General features: G+C 43.5%; 1 protein-coding gene across 9 annotated transcripts in view; it reads right to left on the bottom strand.

The window, feature by feature from the left end:
* The window catches only part of Acaca (acetyl-CoA carboxylase alpha), a 262262-nt gene that overhangs the window by 18028 nt on the left and 221464 nt on the right, over positions 1-22770 (bottom strand). For all 9 annotated transcript variants that reach the window (XM_039086752.2, XM_039086753.2, XM_039086758.2 and 6 more), the window contains 7 exons: positions 18819-18962; positions 18179-18299; positions 14170-14266; positions 11367-11463; positions 10042-10177; positions 2973-3150; positions 1071-1183 (listed from right to left, as the gene is read on the bottom strand). In XM_039086752.2, the coding sequence (XP_038942680.1) occupies positions 1071-1183; positions 2973-3150; positions 10042-10177; positions 11367-11463; positions 14170-14266; positions 18179-18299; positions 18819-18962 (886 nt within the window). The remainder of the gene's footprint in view (positions 1-1070; positions 1184-2972; positions 3151-10041; positions 10178-11366; positions 11464-14169; positions 14267-18178; positions 18300-18818; positions 18963-22770) is intronic.

Here is a 22770-nt window from a genome sequence, read left to right as displayed (position 1 = left end):
TCAGAACAACTCCTGCCAGTTCCCCTTTGCATGTGTTTTCCCCAGGAAGGGTCAGGCTGCGGCTGGGCTGGTTTTGGTTGCTGTTAGCTGACAGCTGACAATAGGGCACAAACAGGGATTATTGTGGCTCAAGTCGCCACTTCTGGCAAGCAACCTGGGCCAGGCTTCCTTCACCTGCTCCACTCCACACAACAGGTGCTCAGGGCAGCTTTTCTGACCCCACATGATGAAGATAATAGACTCCAAAGAGAATTTTATTAAGTTGTTCCTTAGAGCATAAATGAGCTAGCATATTTCTGCTCTTCTACTCACTAGGTTGTACTGCTTTTTAAACTTAACCCCTCTCTCTTTTCCTTCAGAGAAAAAAAAACTACATTAAAACAAAACAAAACAAAACCTAAACAATTTTTACTGACATAGCAAGTGGCTTGATGGGAGAAAACTGCTCAGTGCTTAAAATCTCAGAGTTGTCACAGGGCTCTCACAGTTTAGCCTCATGCTCTAATCACAAGTGCCTTCCCAGAGCTCTGAAACAAATGAGCCCCAGGCCCTGGCTGGGTGCATGGCGTGCAAATGCTCAGGGCACGCTGCTGCAGACAGCGGAGGCACGGACAGCAGTCTTTACTTCCATTTTCTGTGCACACTGACCTCAGAACACTGTCTGGGTAGACACCAGCTTTTCTATAATGTGACACTGATTCTCAACCCCCTGGAAATGAGAGAGGCTGTCCAAGAAACAGCAGAAATAAGAAATATTTAAGTCACAGACATTCTCTACCTGACTAGCCTGCCTTCCAAAACAACTTCTAGTTAATGATACTCTACGAGAACATCATCCCAGTAAGTGGGCTATCTGCCCTTTAAGGAAGATCATGTGACTTCTTTTCAGTGCCCACTTTCTATCTTATCACACTATTTCATTCTACCGGGTTCTTACCGTACAGAGGACGGTAAATAAAGATCATCGTGAATTTGATCACATGCTTCAGTGCCTCCTCCCCTGACCTACGAATGCACTCATTACAAATCAGCTGAATGGCTCATTGATTTGCCAGGACAAGCAGACATACCCAGTCGCTCAGCCAAGCGGATGTAGACTGGGTCTACGCGACGCATGGTTTTCACCAGATCCTTTTTGCGGAATTTGATTTCTACTGTCCCTTCTGGTTCCAGAACGGATCCCCTGAATGCAAGAAAGCAAACAAAACAGTGGAGTTTAGAGGAAGGAAGACACAGAATTAGGCCGGTTACAATTTGTGAAACAGGAAATAGGTTCATTACAATTTTGGTCACCCATGGTTCCCAGAAGTTACCCCTGGGAAAAAAGCAGGCACCTAAGATGTATCGAAGTGAGGCATAAGAGAGGCCTGGCATAAAGCAAGGAAGATAGTTCTCATTACCACACAAGTAGGTCTCCGTCAGAGAGAGAATACAGGCTCCACCACTGACAGCTGGTGAAGGTGACAGGCAGCACATTTTTGTTTTCCAGAAAAAAACAACAAAACTAAAAAATTCCAAAAGGTAGGCACCCTGGCAGAGAAACCACCCCCAGTACTTGGGCCATACATGAGGGCGTATATAGGGTATGGAGTAGTGTTGGTAATGACTGTCCTGTACCATAGCTGCTAATGTGCTTCTGGAAGCACACACACTAGGCCAGGCTGGGAGGCATTAGATAGATATTTCTTAATGGACTTAACGAAAAAAGTGTTCATGGCAGGGTTTCTGGTGTCAGAATATTGTTAGCATTTACTATAAGAAACTCCCAGGCTAACTTCCATAGCACTGGGCAGGATGCTTTTAGCTATCCCTCTGACCTGTTATCAGAGGACAGCTTAGGGCTTAAAAATAAGAGACTAGTTTATGTAGAATGTCAGCTTAGGGAGCTTCCCTAAGTCACCCCTGAAGCAGAAGGCTACAGTTTGGGGAGACAGAAGCGGGTGCTTCAATCCAATGATGGGAGGTAGAAATGTACATGGACAATGACACTGATGTTTTCAGGAAAGCACTGTGAACACAAGAGAGGATGCTTGGCTTGATTTGTTTTAATTTCAAGAGCTATTTTCTTATAGATCTGGGCTTCTCTGCAGTTTTTTCTCTTTTTGGCGGTAGGATGGAAGGAATGGGGTGACTTATAAATGTAGTTCTTTGCCTCTTAGAATGTCAGAGTGAAGCCCGGGACTCAAACAGAAGGGGGCAGCTTTGGTCTGGAGTCACAGAGTGTGGGCGAGCTCATTAACAGGAGAGACAATCCCAGAAGAGCAAAGACCACTCCAAATTTATCTACGATTAGTGGATTAAACTCCAGAACTGGGCTAGAGAGATGGCTCAGTGGTTAAGAATGCTTGCTGCTCTTCCAGAGAACCTGTATTTGATTCCCAGCATTCATAGTGGCTTACAACTGCCTAACTCCAGTTTCAGGGATCTGACATTCTCTTCTGACTTCTACAGATAGCCCCCACACATGGCATACACTCTCCCAGACACATGCATACACATATAAATAAAAACAAATCTTAATAAAGACAGACAGACAGACAGACAGACAGACAGACAGACAGACACACACACACACACACACACACACACACACACACACACACATCCTTAAAAGTCTTGGTTACATTTGAGTCTTCCTTAAAGCTCCTTTTTGCCCCAAAAAGAGATTGTTAAGAGGCATATCCAAATAGAGAATGGGAAGGAAGACTCTGTCTGAGTTTGGAAGAGCCTGGAAGAGAGAGAGGACTTTGTGGTAAAATAATCTGTGATGGGGGACTAGACTGAGAAAACCTGATTCAAGCTTGGTTTCCTTCTTGTGCCAGCAGACACTGTTTAGAAAGCCTATTCTTCTCACCTTGGATTCTTTTAGTAATGGACAGATTAAAATGAAGTTGTCGTGACTATAATGTTCCCAAGGGGTAGGGGGTGGCAACAGCTAGAAGGCATGGGATGCAATAAAGAAGGCATGATACCTGCTTTCCCGGTCAGCATACATCTCCATGTGCCGAGGATTGATGGTTGGGTCGATCACAACCCAAGAACCACCCCGAAGCTCAGCCTGTGGGGGAATGTAGACCATCACAGGCTGGGAACATTCCCGCAAGCCATCCACAATATAAGCACCAAACTTGAGCACCTGGTCATACATATCTGCGGAGAATGAAACAAATTAGAAACAATCAAACTTCTCAAAGCAGAGCTTTCATGTTCTGGGGCATGCAGAAAACAGAATTTTTGTCTCCATGAGGAGGTTGCTCATGGGAGAAGTGACAGGTCTTAGGGTTCCAGCCACCACAGGGCCTGTGGCCATCCCGAAGGCTACAGTGACTGATGCCTCCACCTGTACCCCACTCAAGATTTCGGAGGAGCTTCAAAAGCACAAGACAGAAATGCAATCTTTCACAGGACACAGTATGCAAAGCCCACGATTAAATATCCATTTTATATCCTCCCTGCATCTCGCGATTCAGGTTTCACCACATTAATTCATACTTGCTCTACAAACGTTAAGTATTTTTCATGTCAATATGTGATCTCTCTCACTACATTAAGTTTTCTGAAGGAAGGAACTATTCCAGCTTCTTTCTATTCCTTTCACAATTCTTAGCATACAATGAGTTCTTAAAATATGCAGCTGATGGCAATGGGTCTTGCAAAAGGAATTCTTCCTTAAAAACCGAAGCCAGGAGTGGTAGGGCTCACCTATAGTTCCATAATCCCTTGTACTTAGGAGGCAGAGGCAGGAGAACAGTGGTGAGTTATGAAGCCAGCCTGGACTACGAGGTGAGTTCCAGCTCAACCTGAGAAACTTAGTCAGACCTTATTTCAAAATAAGATGAAAACTGTGGACTTTTCATCCCTACATACAAAGGCTTGCCCAGTATTAAAACACACTCAGTGCCTAAGGTCAGCAGGTAATGAGTGAACAAGCATACATACTTTTGAAAGAATATAAGAAAAAATATTTAATAATTTTATTTTCTAGGATATCAGTGAGAAAAATTATATATGCACACTCACATGAAATCTCGCATAGCCACATTCTTTTCATTCTGTTAGAGAATACTCTGTAGTCCCCCAAAAGCTAGGAGCGACTTGCAGACAAAGCCCCGTGGTACACAGAGGAGAGAGCCCTGGGAGCAGTCACTCATTTCCCAAGGCTTTATGGGCTGCTTCCTGTTTCCCAGATCCGTAAGGTTTGAACATTGCTAGTTTTAGGGTTCTGAGTCCAAACATTTAATGAGCACTTCACTGAAGCCACAAAGGATCCTTCCCAAAACAACAAATAACAGGTTCAACTGGGTTCAAAGTCTCCTACCCAGAGAGGATCTCAATTTGGAATAAATCAATTCTGGAAATCCAAGGCAAAAAAGCATTTTTCAGGAAGTTAAGAGCAAGCCAGATAGAAACTGCTTTCATTGTAGTTACGGGCAAATTAAACTGCCATGGTCTCCAGAGTAAATGGGTCTCTCTATTCAGACCATCAGTGAGCACAGTTTCCTGTGAGACACCTGCCTTTGACCACTGCTCTAACCTGGTTTATCTGTGAGGACTTCAGAAATGCCAAGTTGCCCCAGATACATTTCCTACTCTATGTGGAGTGTGTATGGTCATATACTCTGTATATATGATCAGAGTGAAGACATTTATTTCTTTGGGTGGAAAGCAAAGACCAAAAAAAAATTTTACTGCTAATTGCACAACTGCTGTCTGAAGAGCGGGAATAAAGGACTTTAAGCGCTTTACGCTAATTCTGTGCTTATGAAAATAATTGCTCAGTTCAAATTATTTTAACTAAATTAATTCTTTAGTGGATATTTCAACTAGTGCTACATAATAAAATAATTGTGTAATTAGCAGTACATTTTTCAGTACTGCCAAGAGTACAGTTTCAGAACAAGTAGCAGGAAGGAGTGGCCCTCTTGGTACGTGCACCGAGGAGAAATGGAAGAATAGATAAAAGATGAAAATGAAGCAGAAGATGGAACAAAAGTCATCTGACTTGAAAGCAAATGAAGTTACAGGTAAACAAAGACAAGGTTTACAGCCATTTTCCTCATCTATATTCCTTACAGCATACTTCCATCAAAATCTACCCCTGTCCTGTCTGTCCATCCGGTCAATGGCTAACTCTCCAAAGGGCAAGATTTTCTTGTATTTTCATTTGTTTACTAAAACACCAGCTGGGCATGGTGGTGCGTGTCTTTAATTCAAGCACTCTCGAGGTAAAGGCAGGCAGATTTCTGTGAGTTCCAGGACAGCCAGGGCTACACAAAGAAACACTATCTCGGAAACAGAACAGAACAGAACAAAACAAAATGCAACTTAACATCACACTATATGGAAGTTAGAATGAAACTAAGTGAAAAGTTTTCATTTTAGTGAAAAGGACTTTGGTTTCTCCTTTTTGTTGATGAGTAGATTACTGTATCCCAGGAATGATGACTGCACACATACACGCTTGTGTGCCCAGGTAAAAGACACATTAATAATCAGAATATTTATCTTTTCCCTATATCCATGTTACTGCGAAGCAGTAGGAATCATAGTTAAGTAAGAGTAAATTACAGAGACATATTCGAATGAAATTTTTCTTCTGAGATAGGGTATCACTACGTAGCCCAGGTTGGTCTTGAACTTCCTGTCTGCCTCCTGAATGCCGAGAGTACAAGCATGTATTAGCATGCCCAGTTTTAAACTTATGACCTCCAAGTCACCACTTTCCTGCCTCACTTGACTCAATCTTAACTGTTTGGGAAGATGGGAGGCTTGAGAGGAACCTCTAACATCTAATGGCTGACTCCATGAAAACCAGAAGAGACTTGAGGGGATGAACCTATCTAAATGTGGCCTGGATTTCCCTTACGTTCAGAGATGGCAGGAGCTGTACTGATGGCACTCAGTTATGTGAGGGAGGGGCTTGGGTCTGGCTGCCAAACAAATGTCCTCAAGCTCTAAATCTGACAAGGAGAGGGACTTCAGGCTTCTTTAAAGCTGCCAAGCTTGGAGCTGAAATAACACTTCTATCTCCCCTGGAACACCAACAGACCTGTAACGTAACTGTCAAAACACCCCCAAATAGGCTATTCAAATACAACCACATAGCAAAGCTACAATTAATATGCTAATACTGAACCTCAAGTTTCCCCAAATCAAGTATTTTGAAACAATGTTCTGACATACAAATGTCTGAAACCCTTCCACAGTTGAAGAAATGAAGACTTAGCTAAGAACATCAGGGGAGGGGGTCTCCAAGGGTTTAAGGTAGAGTCAGTTCAGGGAAATTTAAAGCCACACACTTGCTTGTCGTTCTGGTGCCTGAGAAATGCAACTGGACTGGAAACGGAAATATTGATCCATTCTTCACTGGAGAGGAAGGAGCTTTCTAGCATCCTGGGAAGGTACATCTGCATGAATGGTGATTACACCCAGCACCCCGGGATCAACTCTGCCTGGGGCCTTTATTCTTACACACCATGGCCAAGCTGTGGCAGCCACGTGTACCAACAAGGGAGTTGGGTGTGGAAGTGTTTCCGAAGTGCCCCACACTAGCAAACCGGAACAGATCTTATTGGCTTAGGCAAGCTTACGTTAGGCACTGAGGTAAACACTAGGAGCACACCAGCTGCATACATGTAATCTCTCTCCTGAGTTCATTACAGCCAGTGGACATTGTATCTCAACATCCAAGTAGTCAGAGACTTTAAAATAGACTTTCATTCCAGTTAAAGTTTTCAATAAATGTGGTTTTTATTGTTATTTATAACCTGTCCTAGGAAAAAATAATAAGTATAACATGAAAAGCCAACTGAGAGTGACCCTGTAGCACCGGCAGCGAGCGGCCTAATATCACTGGGATTTGCATCCTATCAAGCTGTTCACGCTGAGGCTGGGACCCTGGTGCTAATTTCTAGTAAATTTCACGCTTGATGTCTCCCTGTTGTGGGTCATTGCCGGTTCGTCTAAATAAACTGCTTCCAAATGGCTCCTCCATCTAAATATTCAGCCAGTTTTTATAATTTAATTTTGCATTATGCTGAATAGCCTTCCGGCCAGATAGAGCTCATTGGAAAAAAAGCACCAATACCATCTTGACAAGCTTTTATTTATTTATTTATATTTTTTACTGCTTGAATTAGACCTCCTAGGCCGACTAGTAAAGAGTTTTTTTTTTTTCCCTCCACTAATGTCAATTTTCAGCATAGCAAGAGCTGTCTCTAATCTTTTCCTACTCATTACACACAATTTTGGAGTCATTTTACCCACAGTGCAGTCGGCTCCTGGCTGTGTGTTTGTGTGCACTGAGGGATGGCATAATTGTTTATTTTCCCTCCCTGCATAATCCCCAGCTAGTATTGAAACCAAAACTGCAAACATCTCCCCAAGGGATGTGGAGAATGACAAGAGGCTCTCCGTTGAGGTCCTCTCCCATGAGCTAATATGTGAGAAGCATCCTGACCTGTGGGTACACTTGAGAGTGTTCTCCCCTCCTGTGCTTACAGAACTCTATCTCCCCTAAAGCCTCTGTGACCCGTGTGACACGTAAAGGGGGAGCATCGCACCTGAGCTGAGAAGAGAGAACTTTGCTCTGGACTATATTAGGTCAATAACCCGTTCCCAACCAGGGACAGGGATCATTGAGTGAGCAGAGATTATGTTGAACGATAAAGTTGTGAGATAGAGTAATTCTAATAATTGTTAAGCAGCTCTATCAAGGTGGTTAACCAATATACTGTACACACAGAAATGGTTAAAACGAGGACTATGTATCTTTTACCACAATTAAAAAATAACTTTTTTTGAGACAAGGAGTTACATAGATCAGGCTAATTTTGAATTTACTCTCATATTCAGGGAAAAAGAAAACAAAACTCATTTTGAGCTCTAGCCATTTGTCCCTACAGTGACCACAGACATTTCGGAGGGAGGGGAAATAGACAAGCGCTGGGTCTGACAGGATATCCGAGGATGTTATAAGCTGACTGGTTCTGGTCCTGGACTCTGGCCAGCCAGAGCGGTATGATGGTTCAGGGTGTGAAGGCCCTCAGTGAGCAAATCCGAGGAAGTAAGATCCCAAACTCACTTAAAGGAAAGAACTGGCCTCTCAAATGCATTGTGGTATGCATGCACCCCGCCCACACACACTTAAAAAAGAGATGGATCTACATTCTTCTATCAACTCAGTCATTTTTTTAAAGCTAGTCACTTAAGGAGATTTACCTAAGTCAGACCTTAATTCATGTAAACTGTGCACAGAAATTTGACACATCTCTTAGAGAGCTTGTGATTACAGACGACAGTATGATCACAATTAACAGTTTCTAGTGCAAAGATTCAATAACCTGTCCACACCACACTGAGAACAGGTATGACTATGTAGTCCAGGTTGGCCTCAAACTCACATCAATCCTCCTGCCTCAGCCTCCCAAGTACTAGAATTACGGAATGTGGTACCAGTCAGCCTGCCTTCAGTGAATCTTAATTTTGCACTAAATATTTCAGGGCTTAACAATCAATATAAGGGACTGATGCCAAAACAAGCAGCAGAACTGAGGTTGGTGGGTAAAGGTACTTGTCATTACAGCTGACAACTTGGGCTGGAATTCCAGGACCTAGAGGATGGGAGAAAAGAACCAACAAGTTGTCCTTTGACCCTTCCTCCTACCCTCCCTACAACCAAATATAATAATAATAAAAAAAATTAAAGTCCTCACGTGGGACTAGAAAGATGGCTAAGTGGTTAGAGCATTTCTTTCTCTTGTTTAGCTCCCAGCACCCACGTGGTGGCTCACAAACACTTGTAACTCCAGTTCTAGGCAATCTGGCATTCTCTTCTGGCTTCAATAGGCATCAAGCATACATGTGATGCACATAAATACATGGAGACAAAACCCCCAGATACATTTAAAAAGTACATAAGCATTAAGCTGTAATGTACACTAAAAGCTTTCTCCAGGAAAGTGCTATTTCTCTAATAAAAACGGTCTTTTTGATGACTGCAAAAACAGCAACAGCTTTTCATTTTCTCAATGAGGTCTGGCTAGGCCAGGATACATCATTTGCAAAAAACTGTGAATACATCTCACACATGGCCAGAACCTACGAAGGGGAGCTGTCCTGGGCAGCCCCGTCCGTTCAGAAAGCAGAGCAGCTCCTGTTCTAAGCTGTGCACAGATTCTCTATGGAGGGCTCATTACTTCGCATTTCCTCAATCTCAGCAATCTCAATCACTTCGGCACGTCAGCTCCTTCTCTTTCCCCATCCCATCTATTCCTTCAGAATCCTGAGGTGACGAAGGATGGAGCCATCGGCATACTCCCACAGCCTGTAGGTGCAGATGCTGGCCTTTGCATGGCTGTGGGTGTCTATCCTTAGATGAGGTAATCATTTTTGGCTCTCCTTGGACTGTCCACAGTGGCTCTGTTCATGGAGAATTTTTAGTTAATGGTGACACTGGCTGCCTAATCATTAGGAAATTCCCATGGCATGGACTACAGCCTTTATACTAATGGTCTAATCTGCTGGAGTCACAGGCCTAGGGCTGTTGGTGGATAATAAAAAGATATCCCAAATTGCCAAAGAACAGCCAGTCTCTAGTATAGTTTTTTCATTTTCTTGCAGTTACTGCTACTTTCAGAATACGTCTTGGTCATCCAAGAACGTTAGACAGTAATGTGAGTGAAGACCATGTCCAGAAAAGAGCAGTAGAAACCAGTTCAACAATACTTCCCAGGGCCACCTGAATGCTCTAACATGTATCTATGAAAGCTGAATCTTCAACAGTAGCCCACCTACACAACACTAGATTATGCAGTAATTTTTTGGAGGTGGGGTGGGGAGGAAACAGGGTTTCTCTGTGTAGCCCTGGCTGTCATAGAACTCAGAGCTCCACCTGGGACTAAAGGCATGCACCATCAGGCCCTGAGGACCAGTATTACTGACATTCTGCCACCAACCTCTTTCTCCTGCCCCCGAGCCTCTGCCTAGCAATCATTGGTTCCCTCCTAGCCCACAGCACTGTCTCCCTGGCGCATCAGTTACCTTTCATCCCACCAGAGAAGCCTCTCCAGTTGGCAAAGACCATTAGAGGTAGCCCTTCACGGTTAAAGTCCTTGATAGCTTGATAGGTCTTAAATGCAGAGTCTGGAAACCAAACTTGGCCGGCCTGCTGGATTATCTGTTGGGAAAAGTAAAGCAGGAGCCAGTTATCAACACAGTTTGAAGGAGGGCCTCCTTTAATTGATCAAGGTATCACTTATTAATATAAACTCTTAAGATCAAACCAGATAAATTAAAACTGTTGTTCATCACGAGGATGTCCCCTGAGTGAGAAAGAAAAGGTCTTGGATCTTTGACCTTGTTGAACACCCTTTTCTGGGAAGCCTGCCCATACATCACCCCTTAGACAAAGAACTCAACTGCTTCCCTCAAGTAGTTATAGGACCCCTTTTTAAAGGCAACTCAATTACATTACTATTTTTCTCTCTCTTTTCTTTGTACATAAATGTGCACGTGGGTAAACATGCATGTACCTGTGTGTACATGACGAGAAGGCCAGGGATTGACACTGGATATCATTCTTAGGTCCCATTTACTTTGCTTTTTTGAGACAGGGTCTCTCTCTGGCCTAGAGTGGCTGGCCAGCAGGCCCCAGGAATCCACCTGCCTTTGCCTCCCTAGTGCTAGGATTACAATCGTGGACCATCATATCTCATCTGTGTGTTTTAAATGTGGGTTCTGGGAATCCAACTTAGGACTTCATGTTTGTACAGTAGTCGCTTTCCTGACTAACTTATCTTCTCAGCCCTATTTTACTCTTCAAAGCGAGCAAATTATCTAGCCTCCAAGTCCTTTCACCTCTCTGGCACTGTGACTGATCAGTCACCTGATTCTTGGTGTGAGACTGCTGAGGAACCTCCTTACTGCTCTCCCTCACCCCCGCCCTCATTCTAGTTGGTGACAAAGAATGAAAGGAGAATCCATCTTTAAGAAGGGCCATGGTTTCCACAACTGGCCCTCTGTGAGACTCTATTTTTCCCTCAGGGAATCTGGAACAGATGAGCATCAGCACCAGTTGCTTCTCTGTACGACAACCTGCCAACCAAAGCAGACTGCTCTCCAGCACCACTAAGACTACTATTGGGGCCTACTTAACTTTTCACAGAGGACTTTGCTTGCACTTATCTAGAGGCCTCTTGAAAGTGATCAGTGTGGTGCAATCATTTCAGGTGGCTGCCACTCTTCCCTCTAGCATCTGGTGGCTTGAGTATGCCCAACATATCTGTAGGCACTGTAGAAGGGAAACAAACTCCAGGCGCAGAGATACTCCAAAGGCATGAGCACAAGGAATACTGGAGATGACCAACCTTGGCTTCAGAATCCAGGTTTGCAGGATCAGCTGGTACACTGAGCTCCACGGTTCGGGTTTCTACAGCAACTACTCCCACAGGTATTCCCCCCAACCTAGGGAAGGGAGCCACACAGGAAAATAATGCATGTTAATATTACAATTAGGCTTTTATTTTTCAGCTGCACGCAAATGTTGAGAGAAAACTAGAGGCAAACAGAGCAGAGGAGACTAATGCTTCTGGGGGTTAAATGTGGGACCTTTGGGTTTCATTCATTTTGTAAATACAGTGGAAAGTACCCGTACACGCACTCATATTTTAAGATGCTCAACAGGATAGATTCAAACTGCATGCTGAATTAGGGGAATTCAACAGCCTAGTGCACACATCTACTTCTATGGTTGCCAAACGGAACGTCTCAGTTTGCTGTCAATCAGCTCTTGGTAGTGGGGCCCAGCCTGAAACTGCTGTCCTGACGGGATAGAGCCCGGGTATTAGACAAGCCCTTAACTTTGCTTCCATGGAAAAAACAATGAGACAGGAACAGTTTTTAGTAATAATCTTGGTGAAATCTGTTTCATAAGAAGATACTTAATTTCAAAGCTATGTTAAGCTAGGGTTTAGAAGCTTTTATAAGATGTTTCTGCATGTATATTCTGTAATAATCTCCTATTTTGGCCCTTCGTTTCCCAGAATGAATCAGAGATGAAGGGAAGAAGGAAGAGAAACCAAGAGGGAGACGTCAGATGCAGGGTGAGTCCTTACTCCAGAAAATGTGATTCCATCCGTGTTCTGCCAGTTGCTTTCCCCTGGGCTGGGACTGGGCTGGGTTATACTCATTCCCTACAACATGTCCATAACAAACTTTTCCATGAAGGATGGTCTTTAGTTGTTATATCAACTACTGGAAATGGATTCTTTTCCTCACAAGAGACTTAACTGGAGCTGAGTGGAGACCGCCCACTACCCCCTTGTCACTGCACTGAATCAGAGTCAAAAGCCCTCTAGACAACCAGACAGCGAGCAGGAGGTACACAGGAGAGTTCAGAAATATTTCTGTTCACAATGATTAACACTCCAACTGGAAACTTGTAATTGCAAAAGCCACCCTAAATCGGTAACTTATAACTTATATATTAGGGCCCATGTGACCTAATAAAGAACATCTTTATCCGAGTATTACAGTTATTTATTGAAGTTGAAAACAGCTCAGAACAACTTCTGTTTTCTATTATACTTCATATAAATTTTATCAGGCTAGCACATGAAGATGCTACATCTTGTTTTATAGTGTGTCCCTGGACAAGGTGCCATGGAATAATAAAAGACAATTTACAGCCAATAGCACACATATTCCAAACATACATACCAAAGATGAGTTTTGGCAGCACTTACAGTAACAATCCCAGAAGAATACATTTATATTTATTTCTTGAAATGCCACTGCCTTTGAAAGAAGCTAGCTCCATTTGTTTTATATACTTCTGAGCATGTGGATGTGTTTGGAGTAAGAAGCCCAGAACTCATCAGATGGAAAGAAAGGAAGAAGTCAGAGTGAGTGTTGCAATAAACAAGAGGCGAGCTACCCAAAGCCCGCCTGGCTGATGGTGGCTGCAGAGAAACTGCTATTCTTCTGATCTTCAGGGTAAGGCACTGCTGTCTCACATCCCACAGGAGGTGTAGAGACTTTAGCAGAATTTTGGCCTTGGAAGGCTTAAATCCTTTTACATATTTTATACATAGGAAAGGTAAAATAGAGTAAACAAAACCAAATCCAATATAACATGAGGCCCCATAACTAATTGTATGCCCTACTTTCACTTCCTCAGCAGGAATCTTACCAACGTAAAATAATTCTCATGTGGGTGCTGTAGCTTTGGGTGAGGGAAAGACCTGACACTTGAAAGAAAATGAGCGGCTAGTTCCTGTCTCAGGTGACTTCTATTCAGTGTCGCAGGGGAAGGCCCTGTCTGTGGGATTCGCCATCTGATGGCTCCTTGTCACTGGCTGCACGAGGCATGCTGACCTGATGGACTGAGAGAACCACAAAGCCTAGAATTATTTTCAAGGCTAGCGTCTAAATCTCAAGCCAGTGTGGCGTGCTGGAGAATCTTGAGCAGGTGCCTCTTTTCACCAAGATAAGAAAAACTGATTGCCCCCCGGAGGAAGGTGAGCCCCCGATGCAGATCTCGCAGGCAGCATGTCTGCAGCACAGGCCCAGATTAAGATCAGCCCTGGCAGGTGCTCGTTACCGCAAGCACGACAGATTATTCTGCTTGCTGTTGGGTGAAGCACTTCTTAGAGTGGGTATTAAAATTTAATAGAAACTTCAATTTCCCACTTGAAAATATGTGTATCCCAGCAACCTATGCCAGCTTATTTTACTCACTCCTGCTTCAGATTAAAAACATTTTTTTTTCAATTCAAATCTGATTCTCTTCCAATACAGTACAGTATTATAAGTCATTTCTGTAGTCATGATGTCAGAAAAAACTCCTCTCGGGGTATAGGGAGAACCATGTGGAGCCTGCTCTTGAGAGGAAGTGGTCTTCTGGGGAGGAAACTGATGTAGTGTGGCTTTGAGGTTCCCAAGAGTTTCTCTTGCAGAAGCATAAGGAAATCTTGTCAAAACCAGCCTTCAGATTAAACATCTCATTAGAAGCACACACTAAATGACAAGAGGAATCAGTAGATTACCTTGGCTCTCATCTAATCCTCTTAGAAAATGCAGACAAAGAGCATTATTGGTAAAAGCTATGACCCTTTCCTTTACTATTTTTACTTGGGAAGAAAAGGAGTTCCCAAAACGAAGAGGTCTTACCTGGCTCTGCCAACTACCACGGTCTGCGCCCAGGGCTGCATGATTTCTGAGAAAGAGCCATAATCAAAAAATCCACTCAACCATTGGCCTTTCTGGGCTGCGAAGGAAAGGGTGGGGTGAGAAAGACATGAGAAGCATAAAGACAGCCGACCACTGGCACTGCTCTGGGCTGATGGATTTAAGGTGGGGTCTGGGGTTTGTTTTGAGGAGGTGCTGTTCCTAACCATATTATAATAGATGGAAGCATCAAGCAACTGAGTGTTCATCTGCCTTTAGAACTCATCCCCCATTTCATTTGCTAGTCTGCATAGGAAGAACCATTTATCAGCAAAAGCATCATTTATTGTTAAACGATGGGGTTCAGCTAGCAGAGAGTTTGCGTGCCTTTAAATAAATGACTTGCCTTTTTTCAAGACACCACAAACATTTGTCAAGAGGCAGCCAAGTCATTAAAGATGTTTTTAAAATGTTTATTTCTATTTTAAAACTTGCCTTATGATTTTGTTTGATTCCACTGATTTTCTTGTAATGGAAGATGAAAACAGTAAGTATTAATGATCAGATGAAGACTCAAACTTGGAGGTAAATAAGAGATTCAGTCTCTCTGCCAGAACACAACGATATAGATTCACTTTACTTACGGCTGACAAACTATAATCTTTCTACATGAAGGGCCAGGCATACTCCCTTGACAGAACACAACACAATGGGTAAGCTATATATGCTTTAAAAACTATACATACACTTAATAACATCACCTCTTTCCCTTCCCCAGTCCCCAATGCTGGCAAGGCATGTAACTTTCACCAGCTTAGTTTAAGACAAAACTTTTGCTCCCGGGCATGAATGTTTGACCGAGGCCCCATAAAGGCTCTGCAAATACCTGTTTCCTCGTTTGCCCTCAGCTCGCAGTTCCTCAGTGATTCTAATTTGAACGAGGCCCTCCACCTCAAGTCCAAAACCAATTAAAAGTAGAGATCTGAGCAAGCTAACCTCTGCTGACTTAAACAGGACGGACAGTGTTTTATCAAGACTAAACTTGTAATTACTGTGTTCTACATTCCTTGCCTCTATGGCCCCAGTGTAAAATGTGATCATCCATTTCAAAATTATCTCTCTATCGTGAGCCCAGAGCTGATCGTTTAGATTCTGGTCTCGTGTTGGGCGTCAGTTTGAAGAATATCGCGGCACTATCTCCTCTAATAAATGACTTTAACTTTTCACCTAGAAGATATCTGCTTTAACTTATCACAGGGAATCATCTGCTTTCTTTAACGCTTCCACTAAATTAAAATCTGAAGTCACTCGATGTGGGAGCGAGTGTTAGCTGCACATAGACAGCAGGATGAATTACCAGAGAGTCGATGAAAAAATATTACCCAAAACACCAGAAAACTTAGTTTATCACACATTTCCTTTTATTCTGTGGTTCTTATTAATAATGACCTGGATAATGTCCACCTAAGTATGTGCTTCTATTCACCCTGTGAAACAAAGGTTCTTTGCTTTTTAAGACAATCTTACCCAGGGTAGACTTGAATTTGCAATCCCCCTGCCTCATACTCTTAAAGCACTGGATTAAATGCATATACCATTATGCTTTGCCAAGGGCTCAAATTCTGATGAAGGTTCTAAACCAAACTCGTAGTTTCACCAGGATACTGAAATTTTAACTTTATATGCCTGGGCCATTTTATGACTTTTACTTCGATAATAAGTGATTTGAACTATAGGATTAATTTCCAAACCAGAAGGTTTACTTGTTTCAAAACCCTTGGGGGCTGGCTAGAGGTATGCTGGGTGGTAGGACTCTTGCCTGGTGTGCATAATGCTCTGGGTTCAAGCTCCAGTACCAGCAAACAAAACCATCCTGCCTCACCTGCTGACTAGGGAGGAAGGAGCCATTGGCTATGCTAGCTGGACTTGATGGTCCCACAAGGACGTCGCTCTAACGAGGATGTAGAACTGGAGCCACTGTGAGGCTTCCCTATGTTTCCCAGGAGAACACTACTGAGTTTTGTTCTGAATTTAGAGGAGAAACACTTAATCCCCAGAAAAGTCCTAGATTTTTAAGGCCAATCACTGCGTCAGACTTATGGTTTTCATCATAATGATGTATAAAAATAAGGAGGAGAAAGATTACTATGGTGATTTTCTTTTGCCTATGTAAGAAAAAGTAATCTTATTAAGAGTAATAAGAAAAGGCCTAGAAAAAGAGTTATGATTATAAATTAAAACTAATAGAGTTCTCTTGAATTTTGTAGAATATCTACAGTTAGAGATCATGTCTAACTGCATCAAAACAAGAGCTGTTGGATCTTGCAAAAATAAGTCATGTATATGAAAGTGCTCTTACACCAGACTCTGCTTTGAGTGGGTTTTATTAAGTCTTGCTTATGAACAAATCTTTTTATTTCAGCAGAATCACAATGGCCCATAAGTTTAACAAAATATCTTCTGCAATTCATTTTCTATTTTAATGTGTATAGTGTTTTGCCTACAAGTGTGTCTGTATGCCAAGTGTGTACCTGGGGAGGCCAGAGGAGGATGCTGATTTCCTAGGAACTGTAGTTACAGATGGTTGTAGGCGGCCGTGTAGTGTCTGGAAACAGCCTGTGTCTGGAGCCTGTGTCTGGAGCCTGTGTCTGGAAGAGTCACCCTAACCACTGAGCCATCTCTTCAGCCTCTGCAACCCATTTTTATATAGAGTATTTTAAAATGAGCAGTGATAAGAGACAAGCAGGGAGGAGCCAACACTTCCTCAGACCATTCAGAGAAGGCAGGGTCAGCTATGGTGCCGAGCTCATGCTGGGATGCTCAGCAAGCAGCATACTGGAGCAAAAGGATTTGAGAGTTGAAGGCCAACCTGAGCTATATCCTCAGTTCCAGGCTAGCTTGGGCTACAAAGATAAACCTTATCTCAGCAAAAAACAAAACAAAATAACAGGCTACTTGGGGCTTTACAAAAGCAACCACCAAGTGGATTGACAAACACACATGTAGCTTCTACACTCGTCTTTTCTGCATGAGTGTGTCTACGTGTACAGTGTATGAGGCACGTGAGGAAAAGAGGACCTCAGGTGTCGTGACCTCTCAAGTGCCATCTACTGGCCTAGGACTACAGTACACTGGGCTAGAAGTCCAGCAAGTCCCCAGAGATTCATCTGTCTTCACCTCCCCAGTGCCGAGAGTACAAGCATATTCTGTCATGCCCAACTTTCTAGAATGAGGGCTCTAGGGAGAGAACTCAGGACTTCTAAAAGCATTTTACTATCAATACTATTCCCAGCATCACAGGAAGAATGTGTGTGTGTGTGGGGGGGGGGGGGTAGTGTGACATTCAGTAATAGTTCGCTAGTAAAGCATATAATTAAATTCTACATTTAAAGCTTAGAGATATTTTCTCAAGGTAACTTCATTAATCTGCCCTTCCTCACCTTTTGCTTTAGAGACATGGTTTAGCTCTGCATTTCAGGGTGGACTTGTATCACCACATAACCCAAGCTGGCCTCACACAGTGATCCTTATGCCTCAGCCTCCCAAGTGAAGGCATGAACCCCTATAGTTGGCTCAATGCTTTTTAGACACTGGCTGGCCAGAGAGTCTCGTCCTTGGCCGGGGAGATAGTAGCTCAGTGATGAAGAGCTTACCTAGCATAAAGGAAGCTCTAAGTTTGATCCCTAAGATCTCCACCCCCACCCCAACGAAAAGGATTCTGCTCCTGTAAGACCATGATTTTATGGCTTACACCAGTTAGTTCCTTAGTAACAGAAGGAGTGAATCAGCGGCTACACAGCTGTGACTAAGCAAGTGACTGATAAAACTCACTTTCTCCTGTTTGATCACCCAGATTTTTTTTTTTTTTTACCTTTTTTGTCATGGGGCATTTTTATTCTATCTTCCTTATTTCTAGGTATTTAACTCCAATTTTTTTACAAATATACTCTCATGCTAGAATTATAGTTACTAGACAGCCAGGATACTATTAGGTTTTTAAACATATACGTACTTGGGTGAGGACGGCCTGCCAGCATCCACCGAGGATCATACGGGGCCTTTGTGGGAACAAACTCGATGATTCTATCTATAGGATCCTTGGAATTCAGGAGAGGAACTGAACTGTGCACGTTCTAGAGAAAGAGTGGGAGAGAATGGTCATCAGTCAGCAGATGTCAGTCTCGGACCTCAACTCAGCAACCACAGCTCCACGCAAAGACAGCAGGGCCCACTTCAGAATTATACCCACTGGTCCCAGGCATCAAGCAGAAGTATTCCAGCTATGTGTCAAGCCCCAAGGAACAGCAGTTCCCAACTCTCATTTAGGAGCCTAACACACACTGTTGCATTCTGACCTGATCCATCCTGCCTTTGCTCTCTGAGAAGCAAGTTCCTGGAGGACAAACAGCTACTACAGAGAGGAAAGTCATGAAGATGAGGAAGTCTTAATATTTTGGGATCTGAGCATATATAGGCCATGAAATATCTGTGGCCGGAAAAGACGGGAAGTTAATGAGACCCAAAGGTATTCTGAAGGCAGAAGGTAAAAGATGACTTCAAGAGAAAGAAATCTACAGGTTTCAGAGAAACAATGAGAAAGTCTTCAACACAATAAGGTAAGGAGGCAGAGCTGGTGGGCAGGGAAGACTCACCTTAGGCATGTATGACAGCCAGTGTAAGACTGTGAACACTCCCTCAAAGTCATCACAAACAGTGCAATGGGTAACTCCGTTGTTGTGCATTATCTGGATGCCCCCAAGCTGATTGTTGGAGGTGTATACTTCCCGACCAAGGACCTGGACAAATGAGCAAGTGAAAAGGCCTTGGTCTCTGCAGACAGAACAATGCACACTATTTCCCAATTATTACTAAAATACTTTTTTATCCCCTCTACCAAACAAAGACAAACCCATTTTCTGTGGGTTGTTCAGAGGGACTGCCAGGACTTTCTTTCCTAAAAGTTAAATAACAAAAGACCTTCAACAATTATATACATTGTTGCAATTTTAAAACCTATCAAGTTCCCTCTCTCTAGGCATAGGCAAGTGCAGATGACTTTAGCTCTGAGAAAAAAAAAATTGTGGTGGGTAGGCTGGGACCCTGGGGGGTGGGGGTGGGGGAATGGCTACATCACTTTTTACAGTCTAGCAGTTAAGTGTACACACACACACACACACACACACAATGAGTCTATGTTAAAGAGGCTGGGTGCCTTATTTTTCTATAGGATTAACTTTCTCCTGACATCTGATTTTTAAAGCTGGCCCACTTTCTCCCTTCCCCACTCCTAAACCAGGTAGCATCCTGAAGGAGCTCATGACACTCCTCAACCCCCCACCCCCCGCCCCGACTCCAGTCTTCTTTGTGGGCTTCGAAAGCTTGTTATCCTCTGAGGACTGGAAAGGATTCAATAGGCCTCACCCTGTTGTCTCTGGAGGACTTTAACCCTTGTCAGGTGGAGGCACTGGCAAATGGAAACTACAAAGATCCCCCTAAAGATGAAAAAAAGAAAAAAAAATTCTCGGACTTGGAAATTGTAGGGTTTTGTTTCTTCCCTAAGATTGGTTAATAATTTCTTTCAGGGAGGGAGGTTTTCTGACCCAGCAGATGGAAGTCAGGCGGCCTGATCACCGACTATTGCAAACTGCTGAGTGTGTAGTAATTGCCAGTCATCTAGGGTAGCCCTAGAGAGCACTAAACAGTTGTGAAGGGCTCACTGTACACACTCTTTTCTGTTCCCTCTCCTCTTTTCTAAGAAGCAACATCAGAAAAAAATTTTTTTCTAACTTTTATTCATTTTCAGCCTCTTGGGAGAACCTAAACAAATTAAGGCCAGCAAACTATGCCTGTATATTTTCAACTGGCCCTTTCTTATTGGGGGCTTGGAGAGGTTCCCCTGCCTGCTGGGTCAGCCCCCTGCATCAAGACCTTCCAAAGGCTGAGCTAGTTGGTGACTAAAGTAATAACCTTGCTGTGATCCCGCTGCCTTGGTTCCATTTAAGTTCAGCTAGGAAAGGCATAAGCGAGGGTCGGAAAGGAACATGGAGAGCAAACTGCTCTACAGCTTCCGCTCTCCTTGAGAGGGAAGAACAGAGAACAAGCCTTCTGCAGCCTAAGCCAAGCAACACGCTGGCAGCCGCTTTGAAGGAGCAGGGGAGTGGGGAGCCCATATCTGACCAGTGGGCTGCCATCCTCCTCCCAGTCTGTCTTTAATCTCAGCCCAGGCTCTGCAGCTCTTTTCTCATTCTCCTGCTGTCTCTTTCCATTTGCCCTCTCTCTGACTGATACACTGATCTCTCGGTCACTCGGCTTTCTGCTCCACTGAGTCCATATTACTAATAACACCTCCGCCACGGCCAGTTTACCTCATGAAGGCAGGAGCACATCATTACAAAATAAACTCATAACTTTGACATTCTAGCAGATACATGCCGTTTGTTATTTTTATGGCTTTAGGCTTCCTAACAGGCAGAGGGCACACATACCTGTTTCATTTATACCTCTAAGCGTGCGTGCACACACACTCTTGCACATGCACCAGGAAAACAAAATACAACAACAAAAACCCAAACAAATAGAAATTTCCAAAGCAGTCACTGGTTGATGGGGAGTCTGGTGGAGGCAGAAGGCCCGTCATTCAGGGAGGCCACGCTCTGATCTGACTCTGGTTTTATGGCTGTCATAAACCTGATGGCCCACAACTGGTCCTTCTGGGACAGACTGCTTCTCTGCTAGAAGTCATTCAGTGTGATCAGCAGTATTTTTAATTATTAAAATAAAATTGGAAAGGAGAAATGAAATAAAAAAGGAGACACTGTGCTGACCCTGAATATCTGATATTCATAATTTATGTCAGGAGCCAGATCCTCCCTGTTGCATAGGAAAGGGGTATTTTCTGTTCAGAAACATTATTTTTGTCCCACTTTTGATACTTGATGTCTAACCACGAGAACACTGAACAGTTAAAAAACTAGCAATGAAAAAGGAAGGACCAAGCTCAGACAAAGGGACCAAAGAAATGCACCATCTTAAATGTCTTCACCCTCTTTTCAATGAGTTAAGAAGGGTATCCAGAACGAGGCCACTCTCAGAGAGACTCTAACACTTACCCATTTTATTATACAGATTATTTTGAACCCCAGTGGACACTTCTTTGAACCCCAAATTCTGCATTTTCACGTAGGAGCAAGATCCAGTAACTACGTGTCTTCTCCCTCAAGTTCTAATGCTGTGGAAATGTCTCTGAACAGCAGCATTTGTGCATTTCTTTTCCTCAGGCTTCCAAGGAAACCGTAGGGCTCCCCACAACTGAAAACATTATTTCTGTGCTAACAAACGATTATCACCTGAGAAGACTCATTTAATTTAATAAAAGAGAAAACACAGGATGGAGTTACAGGACACCCAAAGAGCCCCGGCTGCGGGTGTTAGCTTGGGAGATGGAAATGCAGACGAAGTCCATTTCCTTAACTACAAAGAGACAGCAGCAGGCAGCAGACACCAGCAGCCTGGGCTATCCTCAGCTGCCTACTGTAGGTCTGGAGTATTTCCAGTGAGGTGAAGGCTCACACCCCAGCTCCTGATGTATAGGGGTCATGCTGACTCAGGTGGCCTTATTGATTTTAGGATACTTCTTAACGAAAGTTCTAACCAAGGCAGCAGAATCTGGGCTAGGAAAGATTCTGTTCTGCCCAACTCTGAAATGATTATGCAGGGGTAGCCATACAAGTCCTACCTGGCAACCAGAAAGATAAAAAGCACCCACAAACCATCCCTGTGTTTCTCAATATGTTGGCCTTCCAACCCTTGAGGGAAAGCTGTTGGTTGACAGCCCTCATGGGCATCGTATTTTCATTATGTAGGTCTGCTTCTGTGTCACTCACTGAAACTCTGGCAAGCATTTCTGTACTGTCGAGTTCCTTGCACTGCTCTGGTTCCTGAATCATTCTCCTTACATGATACAAACTCCTAATTTATTTGCCTAACAAGAACTTACCACCATCTACACCCAAAAGGGCACTCCTGAGGCCGCCTTTGCCGTCTAGCCATAAGTGGTCAAACAGATCTATGAGATAACAAGAAAAGCACCATCCCAGGGCTCTCTGCTTAGAAGTGTCCGGACCACAGAACTACAGGGCTAAATTGGAGAGGAAGGAAGACCTTCACCCAGTCTGGCTATGTACTTAAGCTGCATTGAATGCTCAACTTATTGAAGCTGGTAGACCTAAGAGTTAAAGTATCTCATGAAAATCAGTTAGCACAGATGCAGTCATTAAAGGCTTCACCAAAGGTGCTGTAGAGTCTGCAGGAACGCTGAGACGCCCAAGGGTATAAACGAATGCAGTCAAACATACTGAGGCCGCTGCTGCTGCTGCTGCTGCTTATCCAGAGATACTGCAGACAGCTCAGGTTTACCACAGCTGACAGGCAATGAAAACAGTCTAATATACCGCCTGCTCTCACCCTTAAATCCCTTTTTGGAGATCAAGATAAACACATTCTTCCTTTCCCCAGCGCTCCAAACGTTTGAGTGAAGTGGCGGAGCCCTGTGAGCGTTTGTGCAAATGAAATCCCTGTGTAATACTGAATGAGGGCAGTCTGTTC

Source organism: Rattus norvegicus, chromosome 10 (assembly GCF_036323735.1).
Source record: "Rattus norvegicus strain BN/NHsdMcwi chromosome 10, GRCr8, whole genome shotgun sequence".
Lineage (NCBI taxonomy): Eukaryota > Metazoa > Chordata > Mammalia > Rodentia > Muridae > Rattus > Rattus norvegicus.
The sequence above is the reverse complement of the archived record's forward strand: the minus strand, read 5'-3'. Positions and strand labels throughout refer to the sequence as shown.